Source organism: Ostrinia nubilalis, chromosome 18 (assembly GCF_963855985.1).
Source record: "Ostrinia nubilalis chromosome 18, ilOstNubi1.1, whole genome shotgun sequence".
Lineage (NCBI taxonomy): Eukaryota > Metazoa > Arthropoda > Insecta > Lepidoptera > Crambidae > Ostrinia > Ostrinia nubilalis.
Window position 1 is genome coordinate 8637708 of NC_087105.1, and position 25099 is coordinate 8662806.

A 25099-nucleotide genomic window follows, 5' to 3' on the forward strand; every position below is an offset into this window, starting at 1 on the left:
CTTGACTAGATAAAAGTAAAACACGACTAGAAAATTGAGATAAAATAGGCTTTGGTCGATATGTAATTGACTAGAAAAATATTTTCTGACTAGATATTAACGACTTACTAAAAGCAAAACAAGACTTGTTTCAAAATAAAATTGAGTTTTGACTTGACGAATTGTTTAGTGACTTTAGTGAAAGCAAAACTCAAAAAGTAGAGTTAAAATCAATTTGGTTTTGATTCACACAAATTTTATGTTTTGAATAACACAATATGGTACAACAAGTGCCCTAGTGACCTGACCATTCCGATGTAGAGTGAAAACTTTATGAGATAGTTGGCCAGATCTAAAAATATGCCCATGCATTCGATCGATGGCGGTGGCCTTTCTACCGATCGATTCGTGCAACTTCTGAAACTATGCCTTAACTGATTATACGATAGGTCTTTTTAAAATATTAATTTAAATTAAATATGAAAATGAAAAAATATTTCAATATTGGTTTGGCTAATTTTGATATGAAAAAGGAAACGAAGATATTTTCAAGGTGTAAAATCAAAAAAGATTAAACGCTCTGAATTTCAAGACTACATACTTATTTGATAGTGAATAATTTCTTATAACTTTAAATCCTATAAACGAACGTTATAGTACAACTACTAGCTTACTTGTATACTGAAATGGTGCCTACTGTAGATACTATTATTTTACAGAATGTGCCATAAATTATACACTGTATAAGCTATGTTATTTTTCAGTTTCAAATGTTAGGAACGCGAAAGATTAAAATCTTATAATATGGTATTTCTATTGCCTATAATTATGTACCTAACTCTTATGTACATATATGTTAAAGGGTAAAGATGCCAAGACTAAGGCCAAACTATAGATAATACATTTACGATTTTTAAAAGGATTTTTTACGATTACTTTGCAATGACTTAATACGTAATGACTGAGCGTTAAATTAAAGGATTTAAGTATGTTTCAGTATACGGTTAATTAAGTAATTACCTATCTTATTACTAATAATAAATACTATATAGAAACGTTTAACGTCTCTAAATAAAGACTAAGTACTTTGGAATGAACGCCGCAGGAGATCAAATATACAAACTTAATCTAAATTAAATAAATGTACAGTAATATAACTATTCTACAATGATCAAGCATCTACAAGCGTATGTGCAATTAATATTTAATGTGCAATGCTACTATAATCTGAATTAAACATTGATATGTAAGTGACATTTAAAAACTATTTAGAAAATACAGCTATTGTACAACAAAGGTATTCCGTGACTTATCCCAACGCAACACTAACACGTAGATGTAGATAAATTTTATAAATAACATTCAATCAACTAAACCGGTGTTAAAAGTAGGGTTCAGGGTACAATATTGTTATAAACTCGTATACTTACGGGACTACAACGTCGAGCGTCGAATTTCTACGTACCTACTAGACCTGAAAGTACGTCTAACTGAGAACAATAATATAATTACTGAGAATAATGGCGCATAATACTCGTAGTTCCAAAACAAGTAAACGATGTGACTACCTCAGCTAATTTCGATGATAGTGGATTTTCTTGGATTTCAGTGAAGAACGCTTTGCATCCTCGCCATCTAAGGGAGCTTTTGAATCGATGACGACATTGTAGTCTATTTTTTGGATAATTAAGAAAAGTAAAGAGGCGTGTCGTGTCCATACGTGTTGTAATACGGCAGCGGGGGCACGGGATAGGCAGGGAACCGCGGCACGGGCCGCAGCACTCGCCGTCACCCGTCCGTAGCGCCACCGCCTTCATCCTCAGAACCCGTGACGTCGAGGCTTCGGGAATCCTCGGAGGAGCAGGAGGACGCGCATCGGGTGCGCACGCCCTCCCAAGCTATCTCTTGGGGCGGCGGGGGGATCTTGTTCCAGAATGTGTTGAAGTTGCTATCACGGAGGGTTTCCTGGTAGAGAAATGGGCTATTGTAGACAGATGTTCACCACGATAAAGAAATATTTGTGTTGAGACTATGAAACTAAACATGTCAAATGAAGCTAAAAACTCATGAATTAGGGCCCTCGCTCACGGCAACTTTTTCGACAGCATCTACTAACGCGCGTTAGTCGCATTTGCAACGCACTACAGAAGTGATGCCAACGCGCTACTAACGCGCTACAGACTGCATCGCTACAAAAAGTCGCCGTGGACGAGGGCCCTTATTCGTAACATTCTAAGGCTGAGTTGCACCATCTTACTTTAACTTTGACAAACGTCAAAAATCTGTCAAACTCCATACAAAAAGCATAGGTGTTATTGTTACGGTTAGATTAAGATGGTGAGACTCAGCCTTAATCTGTTAATCTTGACTAATGAATTAAACTTTTGAGTTGTAGTTGAGCCGATCGAGCGCAGAACATAAATGCTTGACCATAAAACAATAATATTTAAACATAGTAATGTTAGCAAAAAATGAATTACGAACTTTAGCCTAAAAATGAACATCTGAAACCTGAAATTAAAACCAAAATAATAACTCACCGTCTGATAAGCAGGATATTCAGCATGCACCTGCCGAAACGCGGACGGTTCCTTCTCCTCGCTCTCCGGCTGTTCGTGAGCCAGCAGATGCTTCCTGAGATACGCCTGTCTCCTGAACATCTTCCCGCAGCGCTGGCAAGGGTACCGCCCTGCGTCTGATGCTGGAGGCTCCCGTCGTTTGGTGGCGCCGGGAACGCGAGGCTTGTGCCAGCGGCGGTGCGATGCGAGGTTGGCAGGGCAGTTGAAGACCTAAAGAATTGGCGAGCTTAGATTTGGACTTCAAGTTTTTTTTGTCAATAGGTAAGTTTTCACTACCCTTGTGATGAATGTGATAGCTGTCTTGTTTAAGCCTAGGCGCAGACTAACGACTTTTAGTTGGCCGATAGTTGGGCCCGATTCTAATTTGTATGAAGAATCGGCCGATACCAAATCGGTGCAATGTGCGTAGTTACATACATGTCCATATTGATTAACAGCCCGACTAAACTATCGGCCAACTCAAAGTCGGTGGTCTGCGCCTAGGCTAATTCGAGACGCTATTCGTTAATAAAATTTTAATCAACATTTAGCGTTATTTCTTGCCCATTGACATCATTAAACATTATTTTATAAAAAAAAACATCGTTTAGGCAAAATAACAATGTTATAATAGTCAAGTCAATTAGAATAGTTAAGTAGTAAATAAGCACAAACAGTAATCATTTAAGCAATTTGTTATAATGAGTACAATTTTACATTTCATATGATCGAGTTCCTAATCATGAGTTGATTGTTTCCCGCTCGAGATGCCGCTAATATCCCCCAGTCACGCACCACGTAACGTATCAATTATCGTGTAAAAACATTTCGCCAGAGCGTGTCCCTTCCCATGGAAATGTGCCAAGTGTCGCCTCTCGACACCCCATGACCGTTCCCACACGAATAGTTTGTGTTAAATGTTATCGAATGCAATAAAAAGCATCGGTTTGGGATGTACCAATAAAGGGTAGATAATGATATCGGTATTAATATTGTATTAATTGAAAACGACGTGGGAAGAGACGACTGTTTTTGTAAATATCATTAATCAAGAGAAGCTTACCTTATCGCATTCCGGACATCGGTATTCAATGTGCACTATGCGGGAACAACGGTGCTGCGCCAAAGCGAATGCATCGCTGTACAGTCTTCGGCAAAGCCTGCAGATGTACCGCCCCAAACGGTTTTCAATGGACGCTATCAGTGCCTTTGCCTCTTCTGTCACTTCTACTACGTTGAACGCTGGGTCTATGTCGCCCTGGAAAATAACACTTGGATAAGGCTATGAACACAGGTAGTTAAATGTGAAAAAATGGGTCTATTTCACCTAATTTTCTACGCCCCTACAAACCCCTCACGGAAGGCGCGGGTTTTAACTCAAACTTGCCAGAAATGTGACCCGTAAAATGACGATTACATAATTCCACACCATTACAATAATTTTTATTGCATCTAATCAAACGTTTCAGCTCACTATCTCAATTCAAAGAAATCGTGGCCAGAGCATTGAAACGGCGATTTATTTCGTAGTTAATGTCCCGGGCCCACCCCCCGGTGACGGTTGCGGTTCGCCCTTAAAGCTGTTATTAGCGCAAAACACAACACAATACACGATTTCATACCAGTTTAATTGCCCGACCGATAAGGAAAAGTCGACTTGCAGCCCCAGTAATGGTATGGTAAGAACGTCTAATTAATAGTTCCTGTGCAAGTTTGCCTTTATATTTGATGCGCCCGATGAAAACACAATTTTGGTGTTTGCATAATAAAGTAAGATTACCTTTCGAACTACTAGAGTTTCGTCTTCAGCTAAATCTCGAATGATGGTTCCAGAGACTGGTGAAGTTTTATCTTCATCGAACATCAACCGTCTCACAGCTTTGCTTTTTTTAACAGGCTGAGTTGTTGGCTTCGGAGATTTCTTCGGACGCTCCTCGACATCTTTGACTTCGACTACATCTGGTGAACTCCTTTCGCTCTTCGACGGAGTCTCAGGTTCAGGTGGCAAGCAAGTTTTGAGCTCTTCAAAAAACTGCTTTGTGAATTTAAGCTTCTTAGCTTCAGGGCTGTCGCTGTCATTAGAGTTTTCATCCTCAATTTTACGCTTTTCAGCATTGCTTTCGGATTCCTCTTTTTCGGGTGGTTCTTCAAAGGTTCGAAATATTTTAGGCGACTTTGCTGGTTTTTCTTCAGAGGATTTTCGTTTTTGGGTTGGAGGCGGAGTGCATGGTGGTGTGATGGGAGTAGTGGATTTCAAAGATAGATCGAGTGGGACTAAAGGTTCATTGTAATAAGCTAGATATTGTTGAAGGAGAGTTGGATGCTGTTGAGGGATGAGATCGTGGAGATAGTCGGTGGATAGTCGAACTGGTGGCGCTACATAGTGTTGGTAGAAACGGGATGATGTTAATCTGTGAAATTGTGGCAATGCTGCTTCCATGTTCGGTGATAATCTTCACTACCATTTCATTGTAGTTCACATCTTCGCCACATTGATGTTGCTTTAATTTATCTGTGGACAAAAGGAAAACAGTGTGAAAATAATTTAGCAAAGTGCAATAAATGTTATAAAGGGCGAAAAAGCGAGCAAAAGGGACGGAGAGCGCACTCAATGGTCTGAAGAGGTTCATTCTTTGATTGTAACAATATCGACAATGTGTTGATAGTTGTGACACTACAGTAAATTGCTCTTTTCCCCTCACATGTGCGAAAACAGTGGACATTTCACTCAATTTTGAACAATAGGCGAGAATTGTTGTTTTTCTAAAAAAAAATTCAGTCAAAATATTTTTTTAGCTTATTCAAAGATTTGAACTTAGTGCGCTTAAAATAAGTATAATTACCGCTTATAGCTTTAGGAATAAGGGAAAAATCGCCCACGCAAGCTAATTACCGTCGCGAGATGGCTCCCACGCTCACCCTCCCCAGCCCTCCGTAGGGACGGCACTCTGTTTACTCTGTCATATTTTGAGAGGTTGCCATGAATAAATTATGGCCTGACGAATGGCAATGTAATGGTAAGCCCTTTACTGGTATACGAGTAGAAGTAAAAGGGTATTAAATCGGATCACCGGCAAGTTAACTTTGAAAGATGTTTTATAGTTTCGTTTAGTCAGTGAAGTAGACTTGATCAGGGTGAACATTTTCTGATTTCTGTCTATTTACAGTGTTTAAATATGTGTTTTAAGAGAAACGTATGGCTTGAAAAATAGTGTGGAAAATAAAATAATTTTATATTATTTTAAAAGTAGGTACAACAAAATGTGCATTTGTCCTTAGAGGGATATTAAAACTATTCCTCTCAAAAACCAAGCATTATGCATTTGCACTAGTTAACTACCTTCATCCTTCATAAAATCACCTCTTTTTATTTTATTAATGAATCCAAAAAAAAGGTTATTAATACGGACAGTGACGGAAAATCAAGCTAAACATTGTTAACATTAAGTTCATTGTAATCTAATTGTAAATACCTGTCCTATTAGCTAAAATTCTAATTCTAATTCAATTAACACTATTCAGCTCATCAAGTAGTAATACTTAAATGCGGTTTAGCATTAAAAATCTATTCCCTACACCTAACAATAACATTTATCTTTAAATCATTACAATGTCACTTGATAACAACTTAATACCGTCTAAAGGCGATAACTATCTAACCACTTATTACACAATCCGCCTAAACACTGTCTTCAGATTGGGCGGGGAACATTTTCGGTAATGACTGGGCGGGCGGCGGGCGGGGCGCGCTGTCATTCACTGTGTATTTATGAATATCAAAGTAGCGAAAGTAGATTAAATATTACAAGAGTGCTTAAATCTTTAAAACTATTAACTGTTTAAAGTTGATAACATCTAAGCTTTTGGTGGAAAATCAGATTATTGCTTATTTGCATTTTCCAAACATGTTTTATAGTATTTTTTTTAGTTTTTCATGAAAACGTATTGTTCCAAAGAAGCTGAAGAGTCGTGAGCTCTATGATTTTATTAATATACAATTTGATCTAAATACTTTATAGGTAGTTGTAAAGTATTATGAAATAATAGTAATTTTTCCGATTATTAAAATTATGCATATCAAGTTACTTAGCTTCTCGATAAATCAATCAAATCAATGATCGAAAAAATATGTTCTGTTGGTTGTAATATTAGCAAAACAAACAATAAACTACTTAAAACATAATTAAATAAATGTAGGCTCTAAAGGAGTAAAAGCTCTTGTACATTACACTAAAATTTGAATTACTTTAAACAGGTTTTAACGCGATACGCGGATAGGTAACTAACATTGAAAAACAACTTAATTCAATACAATTATGCAACGCGAAAGTTTAACACTAAAATTTTCCTACCAAGGTTCAACCTATCAGACTACTGAACCTTTTTAAAAATTAATAGCAAATACATATCAAAATACTACCAGCCAAGAAATGTTTCTTGCCTTATTAGGTAATGTTAAAACATTAAAATGTAAGGTAGGTGTGAAAACGGCTACGTGATACGCCTTATTAATTACACACCAGATTACGGACTCATGAATAGCTAATTTATAGCTTTAAGCTCTATTTAAAGCGGTTATACACACCCATTATTATTTTGAATCGAGGGTGTGAAATATGTGTTTGTAATTTTTGTCTAATTATTCGGATTAATTACTTTTTGTATTAATAAATATTTTAAAGTTTGATTCCATTACATTACTTGCGTATGAAAAAATATTGAGTATGTTTTAGGTAACTTTTGTTTCACGCTTTGTAGATAGAGCTACAATTATTGGTATCAAGTCTACAATGTCATGTAGTATCAAGGTTTTTCAAAGCAGCTGTGGTACGTGTAAACGTGTGGACGTGTAAAGTGCATTGATAAAAGCTTGGCTTGGCTTGTCCACTTATAGTTACTAATACCAGGCCTGTTAATATCCGCGAGTTTACATCGAAAACAAAACACGCACAATGGCCCACCTACAGGATACTATTCGACAAGGCCTCCCATACGAGCGAACATTGACTCACGCACGCGTATTCTTGTGTATGATGGAAGAAAATAAAGAAAATGGTGTACTAAATACTGTGCAGTATTTAACTGCCTAAATAATAATAAAAACACAGAATGTACTTTTTTAAGTTGCCTCAAGACACTGAGAGGTAAATAAGTTGTTAATATTATTCATGATAATTCATGCTAAATCATGTATTTCCTCCGCCATTTTCCGCAGTTTGGCACCTCACGTCACATCATTTTACCGAAGTCAGCCCTATAGCTTCGGCGCAGTGCCGATCACTGACGTTTGTCAACAAAATGGTGCTTGACTCTTGAGACAGGCTAAATTACACCATATTGCTAATGACATTGAGCATACATTTTTTTAAATACCTTCGCGAAGTAAAACTTCTGTACGTAGTACTTATTATTATTCTGTGATAATACTTATAGTAACTACAATTTATATTATAAAGATATCGCAATCCAATAATAACTGAGTGTGTTATTACGAGTTTACGTTATAGTTTTAGTAATTAGGAGTGCTGAAAAACGCGTTAACGATTAGGCCCATAGTCATAGAATACCTAATCATGACTGTAGGTATAAACTAAGTAGGTACTAAGCTTACTACAAGCACGTGATAAATAAATAGCTTATAATTTTCAAGTTACTTGTACTTTAAATACCTAAGTAACGGTTTAGTTTGCATCGACATTTTTTCACAAAAAAAAGTTTATCTTTTAATTAACGAGACAATCTAACTACCTCAAACATTTCATTTAATGGATAACATGATATTAAATTTTCTTCGTAGCTCTTTTAATAGAGCTTTCACGAGTCTCGATTATTAAATATAAATATTATAAATGTGAAAGTTTGTATGGATGTCTGGATGTTAATATGTTTGTTACTCTTTCACGCAAAAACTACTGAACGGATTTTGATGAAACTTTGCAGTATTCTATTTTATAACCCAGAATATGTACTATAATTTATGACGATCTGTGAAACTAAATTTCACGCGGGTGAAGCCGCGGGCAAAAGCTAGTTTTTAATAAACGCACCATAACGCTAGTTTTAAGAAATCCCTACCTAAGAAATGATTGTTCTAAGATTTGGTTCCGTATTTCCCACGGCTCGCGTGCTCGTTTACAATGACTCAGTTTTATTCGTCACATCATTGCATCAAGTTTTACATTTTTATCTTGAATTTTTATTGTAAAATAACATTTAATACAACTGCATAAAGTGACACAGTGTAACGCTTGATGTGCCGTCGTAAACATAATAGAATCACAAATCTTCCATTCAATGCGCGTTACATTTTGCGATGTAAATAGAACAATTAGTAAGTAAATAAGTGATGCTAATCGTTTTGCTTTAATACGTAGCTATTAAGTAGCATTAAACAATTGAAAGTTGTGGTAAGTAAGTTGGTAAAATAGGCAAGGTTAAATATTATCAGTTTAAACAAATTAAGTAATGGCCATTTAACGATTAGCAGTTTCGATAGTGTTGGTTGCGGCAGTCGATATTATAGCTAATAGCCAAAACAAAGTAATATAAATTTTAACCAAATCTGCTAATTTTGTTCTTTTTAAGATTTGAAAACAATCCAATTTTAAAACCATAATTTATCGTAATCAGGAATGCCTCTATTATTAGATTAGTAGCAATCACAGAGCACTTATAAATACTATATTTTAACAAAAATCTAAGATTAACAACAATCCTCTCAAATCACTGTATAAACAATTTTTAATTAAATTAAAAAGCCTTTCAAAAGCACCGCGCTCAAAGTCCTACTGAACTAATTACAGACAACCCACAAAATACACACATTGTTAGAGAATAAGAACAAGTTACTGCCGCTAGTTAAGATAACCCTCCAGTGCACTCTTGACACTCGATACTGCCTGGCTGGCCAGGAGGCTGGCTTCTGCGAACTTCGCCTGAGGCCAGCCCAAACTTTTACTGAGTAACTGATACTGAATCTATCTGTTTGCCCCGATATGGATTCAACTGAACGAGGCTTTTGGAAATTATCGCCTTCGTTTTATTTATAATCATACTTTGATCAAATTAAATAAATTAAGGTAAAGAATCTGGTTTGAGTAACGAGGGAAACTAAATTAGGTACTCGTTACTTTTCTGTACTCAGATTAAATTCAAACCTTTAATCTCATTTTATAAAATCGTTGACAATCTTATTTTGAGTAAAATGTGATGATGCAGGTGACTCAGCGATAAATTAAGGCTTGGTATTTCTGCTAAAGTAGGTATTTCGCGCTGTCAAAATCTGCGCGCGCAATTCTTCGCCGAAGACAGCGCGCCAAAGAGCTCCCGCCACAATTTCCAGCTACATAGTATAGAAATACGCAGTTGGTTAGGTTAGGTCGACTTCCTTCCCTTCAAGCATCACACTCACAACACTTTCTAATACAAATCATATCCAAGTGATACAAATTAAAACACCTTACAGACTTTTTGGGAACATATTCTAAAATCGAATAAATATGAAATACAGGGTGTTTGGCGCATCGTGTGCCAAAATGATTTGGCAGATAGAATGGGTCATTTCCTATATTTTCAGCCCCCATAACACGTTCCATGCCAGGCGGCTACTTTTATATTATTTTTTTTAGTAATTTCACCAAAATACCCAAATCGCATCATTTAATTTCGATTTAAAAAAAAACTACTAGGCGTAGCCTCAAAGTAAATATTTTGTTTTAACGTGCATTGATGTAGGGTTGCATCAAATTTAAATTTACTGGTAAATATCATCTAGCTTTTTTTTAATTGAGCTTTGAAGTTTTCCGAAAAGTTAAAAATGGACTGAACATTTAAGTTTACATGGCTATAAAAAAATAAATAAAAGAGATAGCGATCTTCGGATTTTATCAAAACTTCACTGGTCTATCCCCATTCAAACGGTATACTAATATTATTTAAATAATAACAATAACTTCACAAATTCCTTAAATTAGTGCATTGACTCTACTCGGACTGATTTGCGAAATTTGTGTTTATAGCCCCTTTTTGTGTGAATAGCACGTTATTAAACACCTAACAGGTAAAAATTTTATTTTATTTTTATTTATCCACAACGAGGAAGCTCTTGGCCTGTATCTCACTTGATGGTAAGTGATTATTTATTATTTATCTTATGCAATGAAAAACCTTTTCCCTATCGTTTTTCAATGTGGATTTCTTGAAATTAAAGACGAAAATAATTATTTTGATCGTTTATTAATTATTACAATTTTTGTTCAAAATGACCGCCTCGGCAACGTATACACTCACGACATCTTCTTCTAATTTTGACTGTTGTCGTATGCAGCCACATTTCTCTTTTTATTACTACAAAAACGTTTTCTACTCGTGGATTAGAAGAGATGGCCCTATACAGTGGCCTGCACGTTCCCCAGACCTAATTCCGTTAGATTTTTACGTCTGGGGACAAGCTAAAGAACTGGTGTACGTAATGGATTCAAACAATAGAAGAACTACAACAACGAATAAAAAACGCCTTTGTAGTAATAAAAAGAGAAATGTGGCTGCATACGACAACAGTCGAAATTAGAAGAAGATGTCGTGAGTGTATACGTTGCCGAGGCGGACATTTTGAACTAAATTTGTAATAATTAATAAACGATCAAAATAATTATTTTCGTCCTTAAATTCAAGAAATCCACATTGAAAAACGATAGGGAAAAGGTTTTTACATTGCATAAGATAAATATTTTTTACCTGATAGGTGTTTAACGTGCTATTCACACAAAAAGGGGCTATAAACACAAATTTCGCAAATCAGTCCGAGTAGAGTCAATGCACTAATTTAAGGAATTAGTGAAGTTGTTGTTATTATTTAAACAAGATTAGTATACCAATTGAATGGGGATAGACTAGAGAAGTTTTCATAAAATCCGAAGATCGCTATCTCTTTTATTTATTTCTTTATAGCCATGTAAACTAAAATGTTCAGTCCATTTTTAACTTTTCGGAAAACTTCAAAGTTGAATTAAAAAAAACCTAGATGATATTTGCCAGTAAATTTAGATTTGATGAAACCCTACATCAATGCACGTTAAAACAAAATATTTACTTTGAAGCTACGCCTAGTAGTTTTTTTTAAATCGAAATGAAATGATGCGATTTGGGTATTTTGGTGAAATTACTAAAAAAATTAATTTAAAAGTAGCCGCCTGGCATGGAACGTGTTATGGGAGCTGAAAATATAGGAAATGACCCATTCTATCCGCCAAATTATTTTGGCACACGATGCGCCAAACACCCTGTATAACTGCAGAAGTAAACACGGTTCAAAGTGGCCGTGGCGTCGCCTGACCTTCTGGAAGTTTTGCGCCGGCTTAAAGAATTTCAAGATTACGTCACCCGACCTATCGGTAGGCCCTTGGAAGCTTGAGCGACTGGAATAACATTTTATGATAAGTTACTCTTAGTAGCGATTATTTAGAGCTTGGATAATAAATTATAGTTGTTGCAATTCACGAAGCTTTGCATGTGGTTAATAACATTAATCAGTACACGCATTAATTTTGTTCAGTCTCTTGGTTTATTAATAAATAAAAATATCATACTAAAATTGCAGAAACATATTTGTTTGTATTGGTCTGGGTGTTTTCTTTCTATAATATGTATGACGTATGTACGGGGTTCTGTATCGAAAATTACTATGAGCATCACACGCGGTTACCTGCTTACCTCTGTGCACTCATGGGAGTTTAAGCAGAGGTCCCTAGAGTTTGACTTTGAGCTTTGTTTATAGTCATTACGAAGCAGACTGATGGGAAACTGCACTGTCTTGAATTCGAAAGGGCAATTTGACGGTGTTAGGGGAATTCTAGGAATAAATACAGAGTCTCCTCATTGAGATTGAGACATTTCAATTTGAGATTTCACATGACATTGAACACAATCTGACATGGAGTTTTCAAACACTTGTAAAAATAAAAAGTGATTAAATCAAAGGCACTAAGTAGTATTGATATCAACTTCGAAGAAAATGACTGCCAAAATTACTTTCTACCCGTTCCACACGTCTTTCATGAATTATATTAAGGAATTGTTAAGCTAAATTTCAAGTAGATTGAACCAAGGAATCACTTTGTCCCATACAAACTTTGCCCCCTTTTTTCACCCCCTTCATTTCATGACCCCATTTCGGAAAATCTTTTCTTATGAGATGCCTACGTCATACAAAGAACACACCTTCCAACTTTCAGGTCTCTACGATATCCGTCAGTCATTTAGGACAAAGCATTTTCATTAGTTGTCCAATACTCTATCGTTCCAGGTATGTCATTGACAGGAGGGCGCTACTATCTTAATGGGTTATTCATTAGTCCCAACTTTATGCCACTTGACATTTCAGAATCGTTTGACTTTAGATACCTAAGTGATTTGATATTCGGAGTCTTTTAATGAAATCAAGTTCTGAAATAACTTGAGGTGTTGTACCCGATCAAGCTTTTCATTGCAGGACAGTTAAATGGTTTTATTATTAGTTTCTTCTCTAAGTCTTAATTTGTCAGAGTAGGTAAAGGCTCCATGAGAGCAAAATTTAGCATTATAATATAGTTTTTAATTTTTTTCTTGAAATATTTGACGCCTTGTAATCTCTCGTTAATATAGGTCCACACAAATAAATAATGTTTGACTTCGACTTTAATAATTATGCTCTTCAATCATGATGTCTGGATGTTTGTTACTCTTTCACGCAAAAACTACTGAACGGATTTTGATGAAACTTCACAGTATATAACCCAGATTAACATTATGACTATATGTGGCAAATAAATTTCAATAAATAAATAAGACGTGTCTAAAAAGCGCCATCTATCGTCATTGGTTAAAATCTACAGCACTGGACAAACTACGGTATGACGTTCGTAAATATTCATTCGGGGGAAGCCGTGAAACGCCATCTATCAACAACGAAGTAAAACATCATATCTAACGGGGGTAAAACGAAGTCGCGGGCTGCCGCTAGTTTATAATAGGTAGCTTTCCCTCCGCAACCTTATTGGTATTCCATGTATGTGTCTTTTAACTGATTTCTGTTAAACATTTCATGTAAAATTTGTCCAGTTATAACTCTATTTACATCTGCATCTGTAAGCAAGGATTCATGTTCTCCAGCCCAGATGCCGAGTACAGAATCGTCTTTCAGTGACGTGCAGCTGCCCCTATATTTGACCTAATTTTTATTATTTATTTGTGTCATTGTGCTCTTCTAAAGAGTGTAAGACGATTATATGTAGGTACTATAAAAATGTAATTTTAACTCATTGGTTTTGTCTCATATTTGAGGAATGTACTATGTATCATGAGTAGGGTCTTAGTTTAAAAGGATGCCAACGATTTAAATTTCAATAGGTAGACAAAATTCATAATTCTTAATTATCAAAAATTTTAGCTTTCTCCAGTAACACTGATGTTATTATACTGTGACTCATCAAAGTCATCATTGTCAAAAATATTGACAAATCGCGAACTGTCACGACCAAAAAACTGACACGCGTCCATCCTCCGTAAGCGCCACCGCGCGACTGATTGAGATTGTCCAAGCCGTCATGGGCGATTTTTTCCACATTTTTTAACATAGTAACTAAATAAGAACCAATATAAAAATTTCATCCGTTAAAAGCCCTCAAGTTATTTCTGAACTTTAGTTTAGTAAAAGATTCAGAATCTCAAATCGCTTATTTAAAAAATAAAACCATAAATAGAAAACGAATAGAGGTAACTTTGGGAATTTATTCTATCGAGTCAACTTCATCAAATCGTGTTTCCATCCGTTAATAGCCCTAGAAAATATCCTCAACTATGCCCAAATAAAATCTTAGCCTTTAATTTTACTGTTTAGTACCTCAAAAATGAAAAATGAAAACCTCATTTTCGCCATTTTCACTGCTACCCGGCCTTAAATAGGTAACATTGGCGACGATGAAATAAGGATTCAAAATCAACGGTCACAGAGTAAAAATGCGTGAGTTAATAAGTGGAAAAATTAATTAAATTAAGTTCCTCATCAACAATTACCCGCAAAATCACAGGGGCTATCTCCCGCTGCGCTTTCGCAATCGCCACACGCAGGTGCGTGGAGGGTGTTACTATGGCGAGAAACTCAAGTGACTCATACCTGTGCCTGCTCCTCTGCTGACTCAGCACCCCTTCGCCTTCGCACTTTGTCAAATTAAAAAATAAACTGTCAGATTTAAACTTTTGAGCGTTCGAAGTTTGAATTTGAAAAGTTTTCGATCGACGGCTGGTGGTTAGGGGTGCGCGCTGTCCGCTCAGTAGGGCGGTCGGGACAGGACTGGCTAGGACAGGGTGCGCACCCCGAAGCGTGCGACGGCACGGGCCGACCCCCGTACATGGTGTTCCGATATCCAGTGGGGCGTTACGACACTTTTAAAGCAACACAGGTATGACAGATGTAATGCATGCATGTGTGCAGTTGGAACGTGGTGCGTGCTATGGAAAGGTGCTGCATCACTCGGATACCGTAAACATTTTTTGTCAGACATTGTCAACACTAAATCCTTTTCATGTTGCGGCTAAGGTGTTAAACTTTCGAATAACGGGGTTTTAACAAACAAGTTTTTAGATATATGAAAATTAAATAACTTTTGATGATTTATTAAACCACTTGTATTATAAAGGGGTTAAGAAGACATATTGGGAATGATAAGGTGTAATAAACACTTACCTCGCTACCCTCATACTAATCCCTTATAATTGAAAACATAAAACATATTATCATCTCATCGTCTTGTAGGGTGTTTTATTAACTGTAAATATTAACAGACCCATCATGTCAATAGTTTCCATTAAGAAAGTTTACTGAATCAAATAACTTTAAATAGTCATTAGATGAAGCATTTTTCATGATAGATTTTTTTAAGGTTTGATAATAACTAAAGAAACCTCAAAATGCCAATCCAACTCATTTGAAAACTAGAGAACCTGTCATCTAATGAAACCGCAACTGACTCTACATTTGAGTGCTTTGGTACTGCCTGTAGTACTACCGTTGTTTCTCTCAAGTTTTTAGCGCGCCTATGCTTAATCTATATGAGTACTTTCCTAACTAAAGTAATCAATCTTTTCTTACCTTCACCCAGCTCGTCGCCACTTGAACCTGTCGCCAGCCAGTCATACACCGGTGATATAGCGGCTCTTCAATGGTTTTACACCGGTGTTATAGCGGTTCCTGGACCCCCATACCCGCCGCAACCGTCTCCACTTCTGAAGTAGACCTCCGACGTGCATAGCTTTAGTATTCGGCCCGGCGCAGATAGCCGATAAAGCCCGCATTCGCCGAAGTGGCACCTTGTTAATGAACTCGTACGATTGTCGTTCCAAGTACCTATGTCACTTGTGGTACACGATTGGTGACATTGTTTGTAGGTTCAAGTAATGCATCTGTCGATTTATGCTCAATTTATTTATCAGATAAACTACAATTTTAGAGGTTTTATTTAGGGGTTTTAGAGGTCTTAGATAGAGGTAGGTAGCTGGTAAATAAAATACGTGATAATTATGTGCATTCTTTATTTCTTACATCTTTTTATAATTAAGTCAGTCCATCTGAAAATTTATTCAGGAAACTAGCCTTGAGTAAAATACCTAACCTAGAGATAAATAGGCAGTTTGAGACAGTATAAAATGAATAAAAAATATAATAAGTCGATTAGTAAGATTCGTGGATTGAAGATTTAAATGTTTTGGCATAGGTTCTTAGTAAGTAGTTTAGTTTTTTCCAAAGGTTTATTGTATTTGCAACACAAATGCTGATATGCCTGGTCAGATGTGACAATTACACTCAGGTCTGGCTATTTGATCATTTATTTCATATGTAAAGCAAGTTCATTTTTATGGGAACTTGTATAAATGTGTTGAAGTGTAATTAATACCTGTAGTAAAGTAGTACCACTTTGAACTTAACAATGAACTTGACAAATTCAAGGTGACATTTTTTTACATACATACCAGCACCTCTCTGAAACTTATTACGAACTAACAAAATAAAAGGTAGCAATTTAAACAAATATATTTAAATACTCTTCTACTAGATGTTTAGTTATAAAAGAATACTTTTCCAATAGAAGCTGCAAATGTCATCTTTCATTTCTTTCAAAAATTCATAAAAACACGGTTTTCACAGCATCCTGTGAAATGAAATCTGTGAATACACAACCACAGACATTTATGTCATTGTAGAATCCACTTCATCTCAGTGTGCAGAGCTGGGCGGCGCCGTGCCCGCCCTAGCGCCCGCCCAACGGCAGGCCCGCCTACCGAGCCGCCCAACGCGACCGAATAATTGAACGTAACTCAATCATCATGGCATATTTAATTATGGACATCTCATCTTAATCAGCGCGATTGTTTTGCAACGCGCCTCGGTAACAAGGTTATACAGCATAAGCGAGTAATTAGTTGAGTATTGCACAAGTGTTTTCATTGCGAGATCTGTTTGTACGCTGCATTTTATGGCTGTTATTTTATGATAGAAACGTTTTCAGGCTCTTGGAAAACAGGGCAGTTTTATTTAACACATCTCTTTGTAAGGTGATGCTTATGGTACGTATATTTTTAAAATACAGTATGTAGTCTGAAAGAGAGGTAAAGGAGGTTGCACAACAGGGAGTAAAAGTTTTAACATCTGATGCTTATGGAATGCCTTATCTCACTGAGTACTCGTATACTACTCTGGGGTTTAGTAGTTGTGCCTAAGACGCTTGATCCAGAGGTTCGGGGTTTGAATCTCGAGTGGCATAGACAAATCTGGTGAAACTCGAATCAACTTAATAGTTCGCTTGATCTTTTTCAGATACTATATCAGGGGTGATGAGAAGACAGGTGGCAGGGCAAAAGGGCTTGTGTAAGCCTTATAGTTTCCTAAAATAGTAAGGAGACGGGTCTTACTTTTTAGTTGAAATGGAACGTGAAAGTTTAAAGTTTCCTGTTCTAAAGTAGGTATTATATTTTTGCAATGCAAATGAATGGGATATCCGAGCTCAAGTTTGACTTATCCTAATTAAACTTTCATTGTCTTCAACTGTTAAATGGGCTTAAATTAATGCTAATAAGGTTGACATTCTGTTTTAAAGATAATCCTTTATTAACTTAAAGTACAGTCGACAGCACATCACACATATTATCGCAGAAAAAACGCTCTTATTCCAACCAAATAAGACCTCATCCTTATCAAGATATGCCGTTGCCTGTACATCAACAGCGGAACAGGGAAGCCCCACTCACGCGCAGGAAGCATGCGCGCGCGCCGCTACCGGCGGTCGAGTGTCCGATGGAAGTAATCGAATAAGTGTACTCGGTATTGTATCGATTACTCGGTAAGACCTTTGGAGGTTCGATTACGCGTGCCATTTGTGAATGAATCATCGTGGGGTCAGAATATGACCTAATGCGATATTGTTCATTGACAAATATTATAGTAAGAGTGTGCATGTACAATAAAACGCAGCAGTCCTTGAATGTCCAATGCAGATGCTTACAATAATAATTGTTGTACCTAAATAAGTACTTATTGCACGAAATTTTACTCTGCTGCTTTACCTTAAAAATCACTACTTCTGATATGGCTCCTTTTTCATATTACGCACAAAAACATGTCTTTGTAATTTTAAATCTAAGTACAAGAAGACCTTATTTACAAAACAAGGATTACAAAAAATAAACCCGTACTTAAGTAAGTAATAAATGTTAATTATACAGATTAACTACAATAACCTGCGTCATGACTGACCGTCTATTGTATTTTGCTATAACCATAATACACTATCCTATCTACTGTGGAGTAATCTATAGCTTTTTCTTAATGCTATATTAGATTATATAAAGTGTGGTAAATAGTGATAAAAGCCGAAAAATTTAGCTTTTAGTCTACCATTAGTGTAATTTCAATATTAAGATGACACAAACAAGTATCAAATCATAACCAATGACATATAAAAACATCTTAGATCATAACCTGTGTTGCTTATCTGACCGATGTCAATACAAAGGTAATTGTTTGAATTGGCCGCTGCGATACAAGCTTTCTAGCTTAGTGCAGAGACCGCCTGAATAAATTGTACATGTGACATCTTTGAGAAATAAATACTTTTTTTATTTTTTTTATAATACGAAATTTAAAGACTGAACAAAGTACAAGTACATAGCATAGTGTGTGTTTTGTTTCAATTAAGCACCACTGTTTTGTTTCCCACTTCCAATATAGGTATTATTCCCCAAACAGCTGATTAATTACCGCAAACAATCGCCCTCCTGTGGGAACCAGGTAGTGATGAGTGCAGAGGAGCAGAGTGTCGCTCCCAAGCACTTGCTAGTTCCCACGGGTGGGAGCTGGGACTATCGATGTGACCAATCGATTTTGTTGTTATCGAATATTGATCGAATGTTTGACAAAAAATGATAGGCATTTTCAAATTACGTTTTCTACAATGAATTCCCATTTTCTGGGATTTTAATTGTAAAAGATAAGTATTTTGTTAACGTACGAATATTTTGTTAATTTATTTGTAGACTCTTAATTGAGAATTTTTGAAACTAGCTACCTACCTAGTATTTTACAAAGCATAATATATTTTGAGGTAGGTACATTTGCCACCAACCTAATCTTGAGTGGAGTTTTAAAAGTATAATTAAACTATGATATAGAAAACTTTATTTCAATATTGATTATACACGTAATGTCATGACCAAATATCAGGTCGCTTTTATTCATAACTGACATTACTCAGTCACATTCAGACTCTTCAGTCACATACGAGAGCTTTAAACAATTCAACTTTCAAGCACTGTAAACACGAGTTTTTATTATGTTTGTATAATACCTAGAATATAAACTACACACCTATTCAACAGGTAAGCACAGCAAATTAAAAAACAGTTAGCACACAAAGTGGTTGCATTCTAGCCCTCTCATAATTGTTTAAACCGGCACATCAAGTTTAACACTTTCCATCTTATGCCGTTGTTATAAGACTGACTTTTCAACAGAAATGTAAAACCTAATGTGCTGTCGTTGTACTTCAAAAGCGTTGACATGAACTAGGTGTGGGAAGTGGGAACCCTCGGAAGGATACGCGTCCTCGAATGCACCTTTGTGGCGTTTCCTCCCGGGGGCAATGGAACGGCCCGTAGTGGGAAAATAGACCCTTTATAGATCATTGATTTAATGACGCTGAAATTAAAATGGTAACATATAACCATCATTGCAAGATGCGATCTTTCTTAGGCTGGGTTTCACCTTCTTATTTTAACTTTGACAAACGTCAAAAATCTGTCAAACTCCATACAAAAAGCACCGGTTATCATCATAGTAATGTTAGGTGGTGCAACTCAGCTTGTCTATCATTTACAGCCAACAATTTTTATGCAAAAGTACAATATTTTTTATGCAAGAATGCTTTAGTATCCCAACCAAGTAAATATTAACACAAAATGAGACTTTTTTAAAGTTACGCACACATCATTTAATGTCTATAGCATAAAGCAGGTCTATGTAATTTTGATCTTCCCATTTATCAAGTATGATTAAAAGTTGTCCCCTGAAAAATTGATCCCCATTTAAGACAACTTTTTATGCTGCTTCGTTTTGGATAATTATGTGACTTGTAAGAAACTGGAGTCTATTCTTAGCTTAAATGGGTTTCGTTTCGTTCACGACAGTAAATCCAAGCCTTTGACTGGTTCATTTTTCTTAATTTAGACCAGTAATTTTTTTTTTTTCGTCGGGAAATGCTTTGCGCATACCCACTGGTCTATGGGGACGGCCAGTGGGTTATGTGGGACTCTCCCCACCTACCCACTAAAGGCGGGGCCTACCCACTAAAACCCGACGGTTTCCACCAGAGCCCAAAGAAACGGAGCCGCGAGTTATTGTCCTGGTTGGACATTCGTCCGCAGCTCCGCCTCAGGCTAGAGGCTCGCTCACGAGCAAGCCTCTCTGGGTTCGAGGGAACCCCCAGTCCCCTCCTCCAGTTGTTTTTTATAGAGGTTTTCTCCTCGCGGCCCTGGTATAACAGGACCCCCGGCCCGCCGGGTTACGGTCTGCTCTATGCCGCTGCTCGGTCAGCTCTGCTGATCAGAGAAGTACCGAGAGCGGCCCTCCAAAGAATGGGCCCGGGCAAACGCCCCGCCAGCCCCCACCTGTGGGGGTTTTTAAAGATGTCCCCTGCATCGTGGCCCGGGCAAATGCCTCGACGGCCCCCGGCCCACTCAATTGTGGGTTACGGGTTGCCCGACAGGCCCGCCGAGTTGACGAGACCTGCCGCGCAGGTGAGAAGTTAGCCGCCCGCGTGAACAGACCACGCGGACGTTGCCCAAGGTGCACCACGAGGAGGTCGCTCACCATCGCACCCCTAATTTAGACCAGTACTGGGTCAGTACCTACGTAGGTATTGATTAAATTATAGCCTAATTTTGAGCTCTATTTCTGCTGCTGGCTGGTGTCTACTACACGCGATTTCACCCTTTCAATTTATGATGGAGTAACTTTTCGCAAGTCACACTAGATTTATATTTAGTTATCTAAGAGTAACTAATCAACAAACCAAGATTAAATTATGACATTAAAACTTGTGTACTGATTAGTTACGTGTGGGCGTACAATAAAGAAACTTAACTATTTATAGTCAAGCCATATAAACTTTTATTATTATCATTTAACAAATTGCAATCAATTCTCCACCGAATTCAACTGCCAAACCACCAACGCCGTTACATCGAATATCGATTCGGACAACGTGGAAATCAGTGCGAGGGTGCGCGGCGGCCAATCGCAGCGCGGGCAAAGACAGATGCGCGCGCGCATTGTTATGGGGCTGGGGTGACGCGTACGACACGTGAATTACTTCGTGACGCTAAAAAAGATGAATAACGGACTTTTTGTGATATGCTTACTTGGTTAAAACTCGATTCATACGCAAATTCGCTGGCGAGGTTTCAGTCGAGAAATACATACAGGGTGGAATTTTGTAGTGCCACCTGAAGGGAAATTATACTTCGTATCTCTCCCGAAGATGATTATGTTTTACATGCAGCAGTACCTGGGATGATGCCGTCCTTATCACACTTTTAGAGAATATTTATTTAAAAATATAAGTTTTAAATATAATAAAGTACGTGTTTTGACTCCTCAGCACCGTAGTACATTCCGCGGTCCGCCATATTTCTTGTCATTACTTGTGTTGGTGTTCGTCCGACTCACACGTACTTTTTCAATAAAAATAACTTAGCGTAAAAATGGGTAAAAGGAAACAATCAAGTAATGGTGATAATAGTGATATGGTGAAAAGTTTGTTAAGAAACCTCGTATGTACATAGACAACGACAAATTATAGTTTTATCTGATGATGATGAACCAGAAAAAACATCGTTGTCTCCATCGTGCAGTCACTGCAGATTTGCAGACATACATACATACATATTTAAAACATTCTGGTAAGTTGTGAATCGTGTATTTTAAAATTGTTTTGAAATAATGTGAATAATTTCTATTTTTTGTATTAAAATGAATATTTTCAACTACCCTCCGTGGTAATACTTTGTGTCCCGACTTAATCGTGTGTGGATACTAAACTACACTTACAAAAATCGTGTTATACAAAATACATAAACATCCCGACGTAAATCGTGTGTGGATGATTTATTGCTTATCCCGGCGTATATCGTGTGTGGATACTAAACTACACGTACAAAAATCGTGTTATACAAAATACATAAACATCCCGACGTAAATCGTGTGTGGATGCTTTATTGCTTATCCCGGCGTATATCGTGTGTGGATACTAAACTACACGTACAAAAATCGTGTTATACAAAATACATAAACATCCCGACGTAAATCGTGTGTGGATGATTTATTGCTTATCCCGGCGTATATCGTGTGTGGATACTAAACTACACGTACAAAAATCGTGTTATACAAAATACATAAACATCCCGACGTATATCGTGTGTGGATGCTTTATTGCCTTTGAGCGTATTAATTATCCCGGCATATATCGTGTGTGGATAAGACATTTTTAAACTGATTGCATTTTGCTTTGATTATTTTCCTAACGTATTATCGTACGTGGGTAGACGTATCAACACGTCGTAAAATAGTATAACATAATTATAAATATAATAATATACAATATACATGGGGTATTTATAATTTATTACCCTATCAAATACAAAAATCTTTATTGTGAAGTATTACTAAAATAGCATACAATAATTACCTACATCAGACGAAAATACCGGGTATTTCAAGACAAAGCCTTTCAAAGACTTTCACAAGGATCTAGCAACAGGTTGGAAAATATTGATTAATATTGATTACCTACAAACAAAAAGACTTGATGAAACATTATTTACTTGCTAAAAATTGCGCATAATAATTACTTCAACAAAGGCAGCAATACAACTGAACATCTGATTCTGCTTCTGTTTGCTGTACGCATCCTTATTGCAACTGATTTCACCGAGCCTTCAATATGATTTGATGACCTAGCTATGTCACAAATGGAATAATATTCCGTAAGGAATTATGAAAACCTTGAGCGATGCTGGCGGTTACTTTGTGACACTCATTAGAGAATCACTGTCAAGAAGATACGCTATCACAAATTCCATTAGCAAGCAAAAAAAGAGATATCATAAAAGATTTATCAAAACGAATCTCTTGTTTGGTTCAGATTTATCAGACCACTCGAAATCATCTATGACTAATATAATTCAGTAATACCAGCCCAGCACGTCTACAACTCATCAGACTTTAAACGCAAGGGGGGCATTGTGAGCGGCAGCCGCTGAGCAATGAGTGAACCCCGGCCAGCCCAGCAGCCGCCGGCTCCGCCGCCGCCGCCTGCGCCGCGGGGCCGTCTCCGGTTAACCCGAGACCCAACTATCATCAACCGAATCGGAGATGATAATTTTATTCAGCAGATAGGCACCAAGGTGCTAGTAACTGGTAGACTTAAATACTACTAAAATAAATGGCTTACCTAACATAACAAAATTAAATGATACTACTATTTTGTCCTGGATCAGGGTTATAAAATTCCATTTTAAACTTAACCATGCCAAGTTGGAGTACCCCAATGTAAGTCACATACTACACCTGAGGGGAGTAGTAGGTATATTCGACAACTGTACAAAAGCCAAATTGTAGACATAGATTTATTCTAAATTTAAAGGAATTAAATAAATTCATTAATATGAACTATTTTAAAATGCAATACTACCACTGACTTTACATAATTAATTATATAACAATACATTTTATTATGTGAAAACCTTAGATTTGAAAGACTCCTATCTTTTATTACCAATTGCTGAAAATTGATGAATTTGGCTTCGTTTGTCATGGAACTCCAAGCACTTTAATATTCAGTTGTTTGAATTTCCTCGTGATCGATCGTTTTTGTCTTACATCCGCATGGTGCCTTTTGTCTTTACAAAATTATTAAAAGCAGTTTTACACTTTTTGCAATCACTCGGCCATCTATCTGTACCGATACCTGTACCAATTTTTATGTATTGGAACGGTCAGAATGCTGGAATAATATTCAGACAACGGGAGATTTATAAGAGCAACTAGGGTAGGAGGACAAAAGATTTTTTATCTAATCAAAATAATAATGTTACCTACATTTCTAAAATTTACATTTAATACGATAGAAATTAATTTAACTTAACAAAAGTGCAAGACACTAGTAATGCTAAAAACTACGAAAAATATCATTCCAGTAATTTGCTTCATTCTTGGGGTTATTGACCTCAGCGTGCCCCGCCGTTAAAATTACGGCTGGATGTACACGAAGTTACCGGAAAAACATCTTGGCACTCAATTACTCAAATAACTACAATAAACATTATAATGCATCTGCCAAGTATTTAAAACATAATTTAGCATAGTGGAGACTGGAGAGATTACATTGACACAGCACATCATGTACCCTGCAATCAAATGATTTGTTTCGATGCCTCAACCACTGGTCAACCTCAACCGCAATCGCGCATCGTGTAATGTGAAAACGTGTAGCCATCGGAAATTGGTCCCAGTTACAATTACTTTTACATTTAAATACCCTGGAATTGCTCGCTGCACTCTATGATCTTGAAACATTTGCATCACCTACTTATTAAGAATAGACAATACAACGGTTATTGCCTAATAAAAAAAAGGGGTAGTATACAGCACACTTTAAATAATACTGTTCGAGAGTTATGGAATTGGTGTGGTTGGGTGTGAAAACGCGGTCACAGATTTCGAATCTCGTCAATCAAATATAGACACGTACTATGAATTTAGCAGACTACGCATTTACAGAAATTACATTACCTTTTGGTATTCCAGAATTCGTCTTATTTGCAAGTACATTTACTATTCAAAATCACCAATGTTCTACGAATGCATCTTGGGAGTTAGACCATATTTCCGAAGTTATTGATACTTTCACATTTAATGTAACTTTCTAAAGTTTTATAAAAAAAAAAAAAAAAAAAAAAAAAAGAATGGCGCTAAGGGC

General features: G+C 36.8%; 1 protein-coding gene across 2 annotated transcripts; it reads right to left on the minus strand.

Annotated features, from left to right (window-relative positions):
• Positions 1-15755, minus strand: LOC135080410 (zinc finger protein 774-like). Of its 2 annotated transcripts, none has more exons than XM_063975050.1 (5): positions 15664-15755; positions 4318-5049; positions 3601-3795; positions 2520-2768; positions 1-1944 (listed from the first exon to the last, which is right to left on the minus strand). In XM_063975050.1, exons 2-5 carry the CDS (start codon positions 4975-4977, stop codon positions 1768-1770), a joined length of 1281 nt encoding a protein of 426 aa, XP_063831120.1. In that variant the 5' UTR covers positions 4978-5049; positions 15664-15755; the 3' UTR covers positions 1-1767. The 2 variants fall into 2 exon arrangements, with proteins under 2 accessions (XP_063831120.1, XP_063831119.1); XM_063975049.1 differs by lacking the exon at positions 15664-15755 and adding an exon at positions 14689-14840.
• Between the last annotated feature and the right edge of the window lie 9344 nt (positions 15756-25099).

Bases quoted from the DNA above. Each gene is read 5' to 3' on its own strand.
- LOC135080410 (XM_063975050.1), bottom strand. From the start codon at position 4,977: ATGGAAGCAGCATTGCCACAATTTCACAGATTAACATCATCCCGTTTC. The intron at 2,769-3,600 runs GTAAGCTTCTCT...CCAATTCTTTAG, and splicing joins GATGTCCGGAATGCGATAAG to GTCTTCAACTGCCCTGCCAA. The intron at 1,945-2,519 runs GTGAGTTATTAT...TTTCTCTACCAG, and splicing joins AATATCCTGCTTATCAGACG to GAAACCCTCCGTGATAGCAA.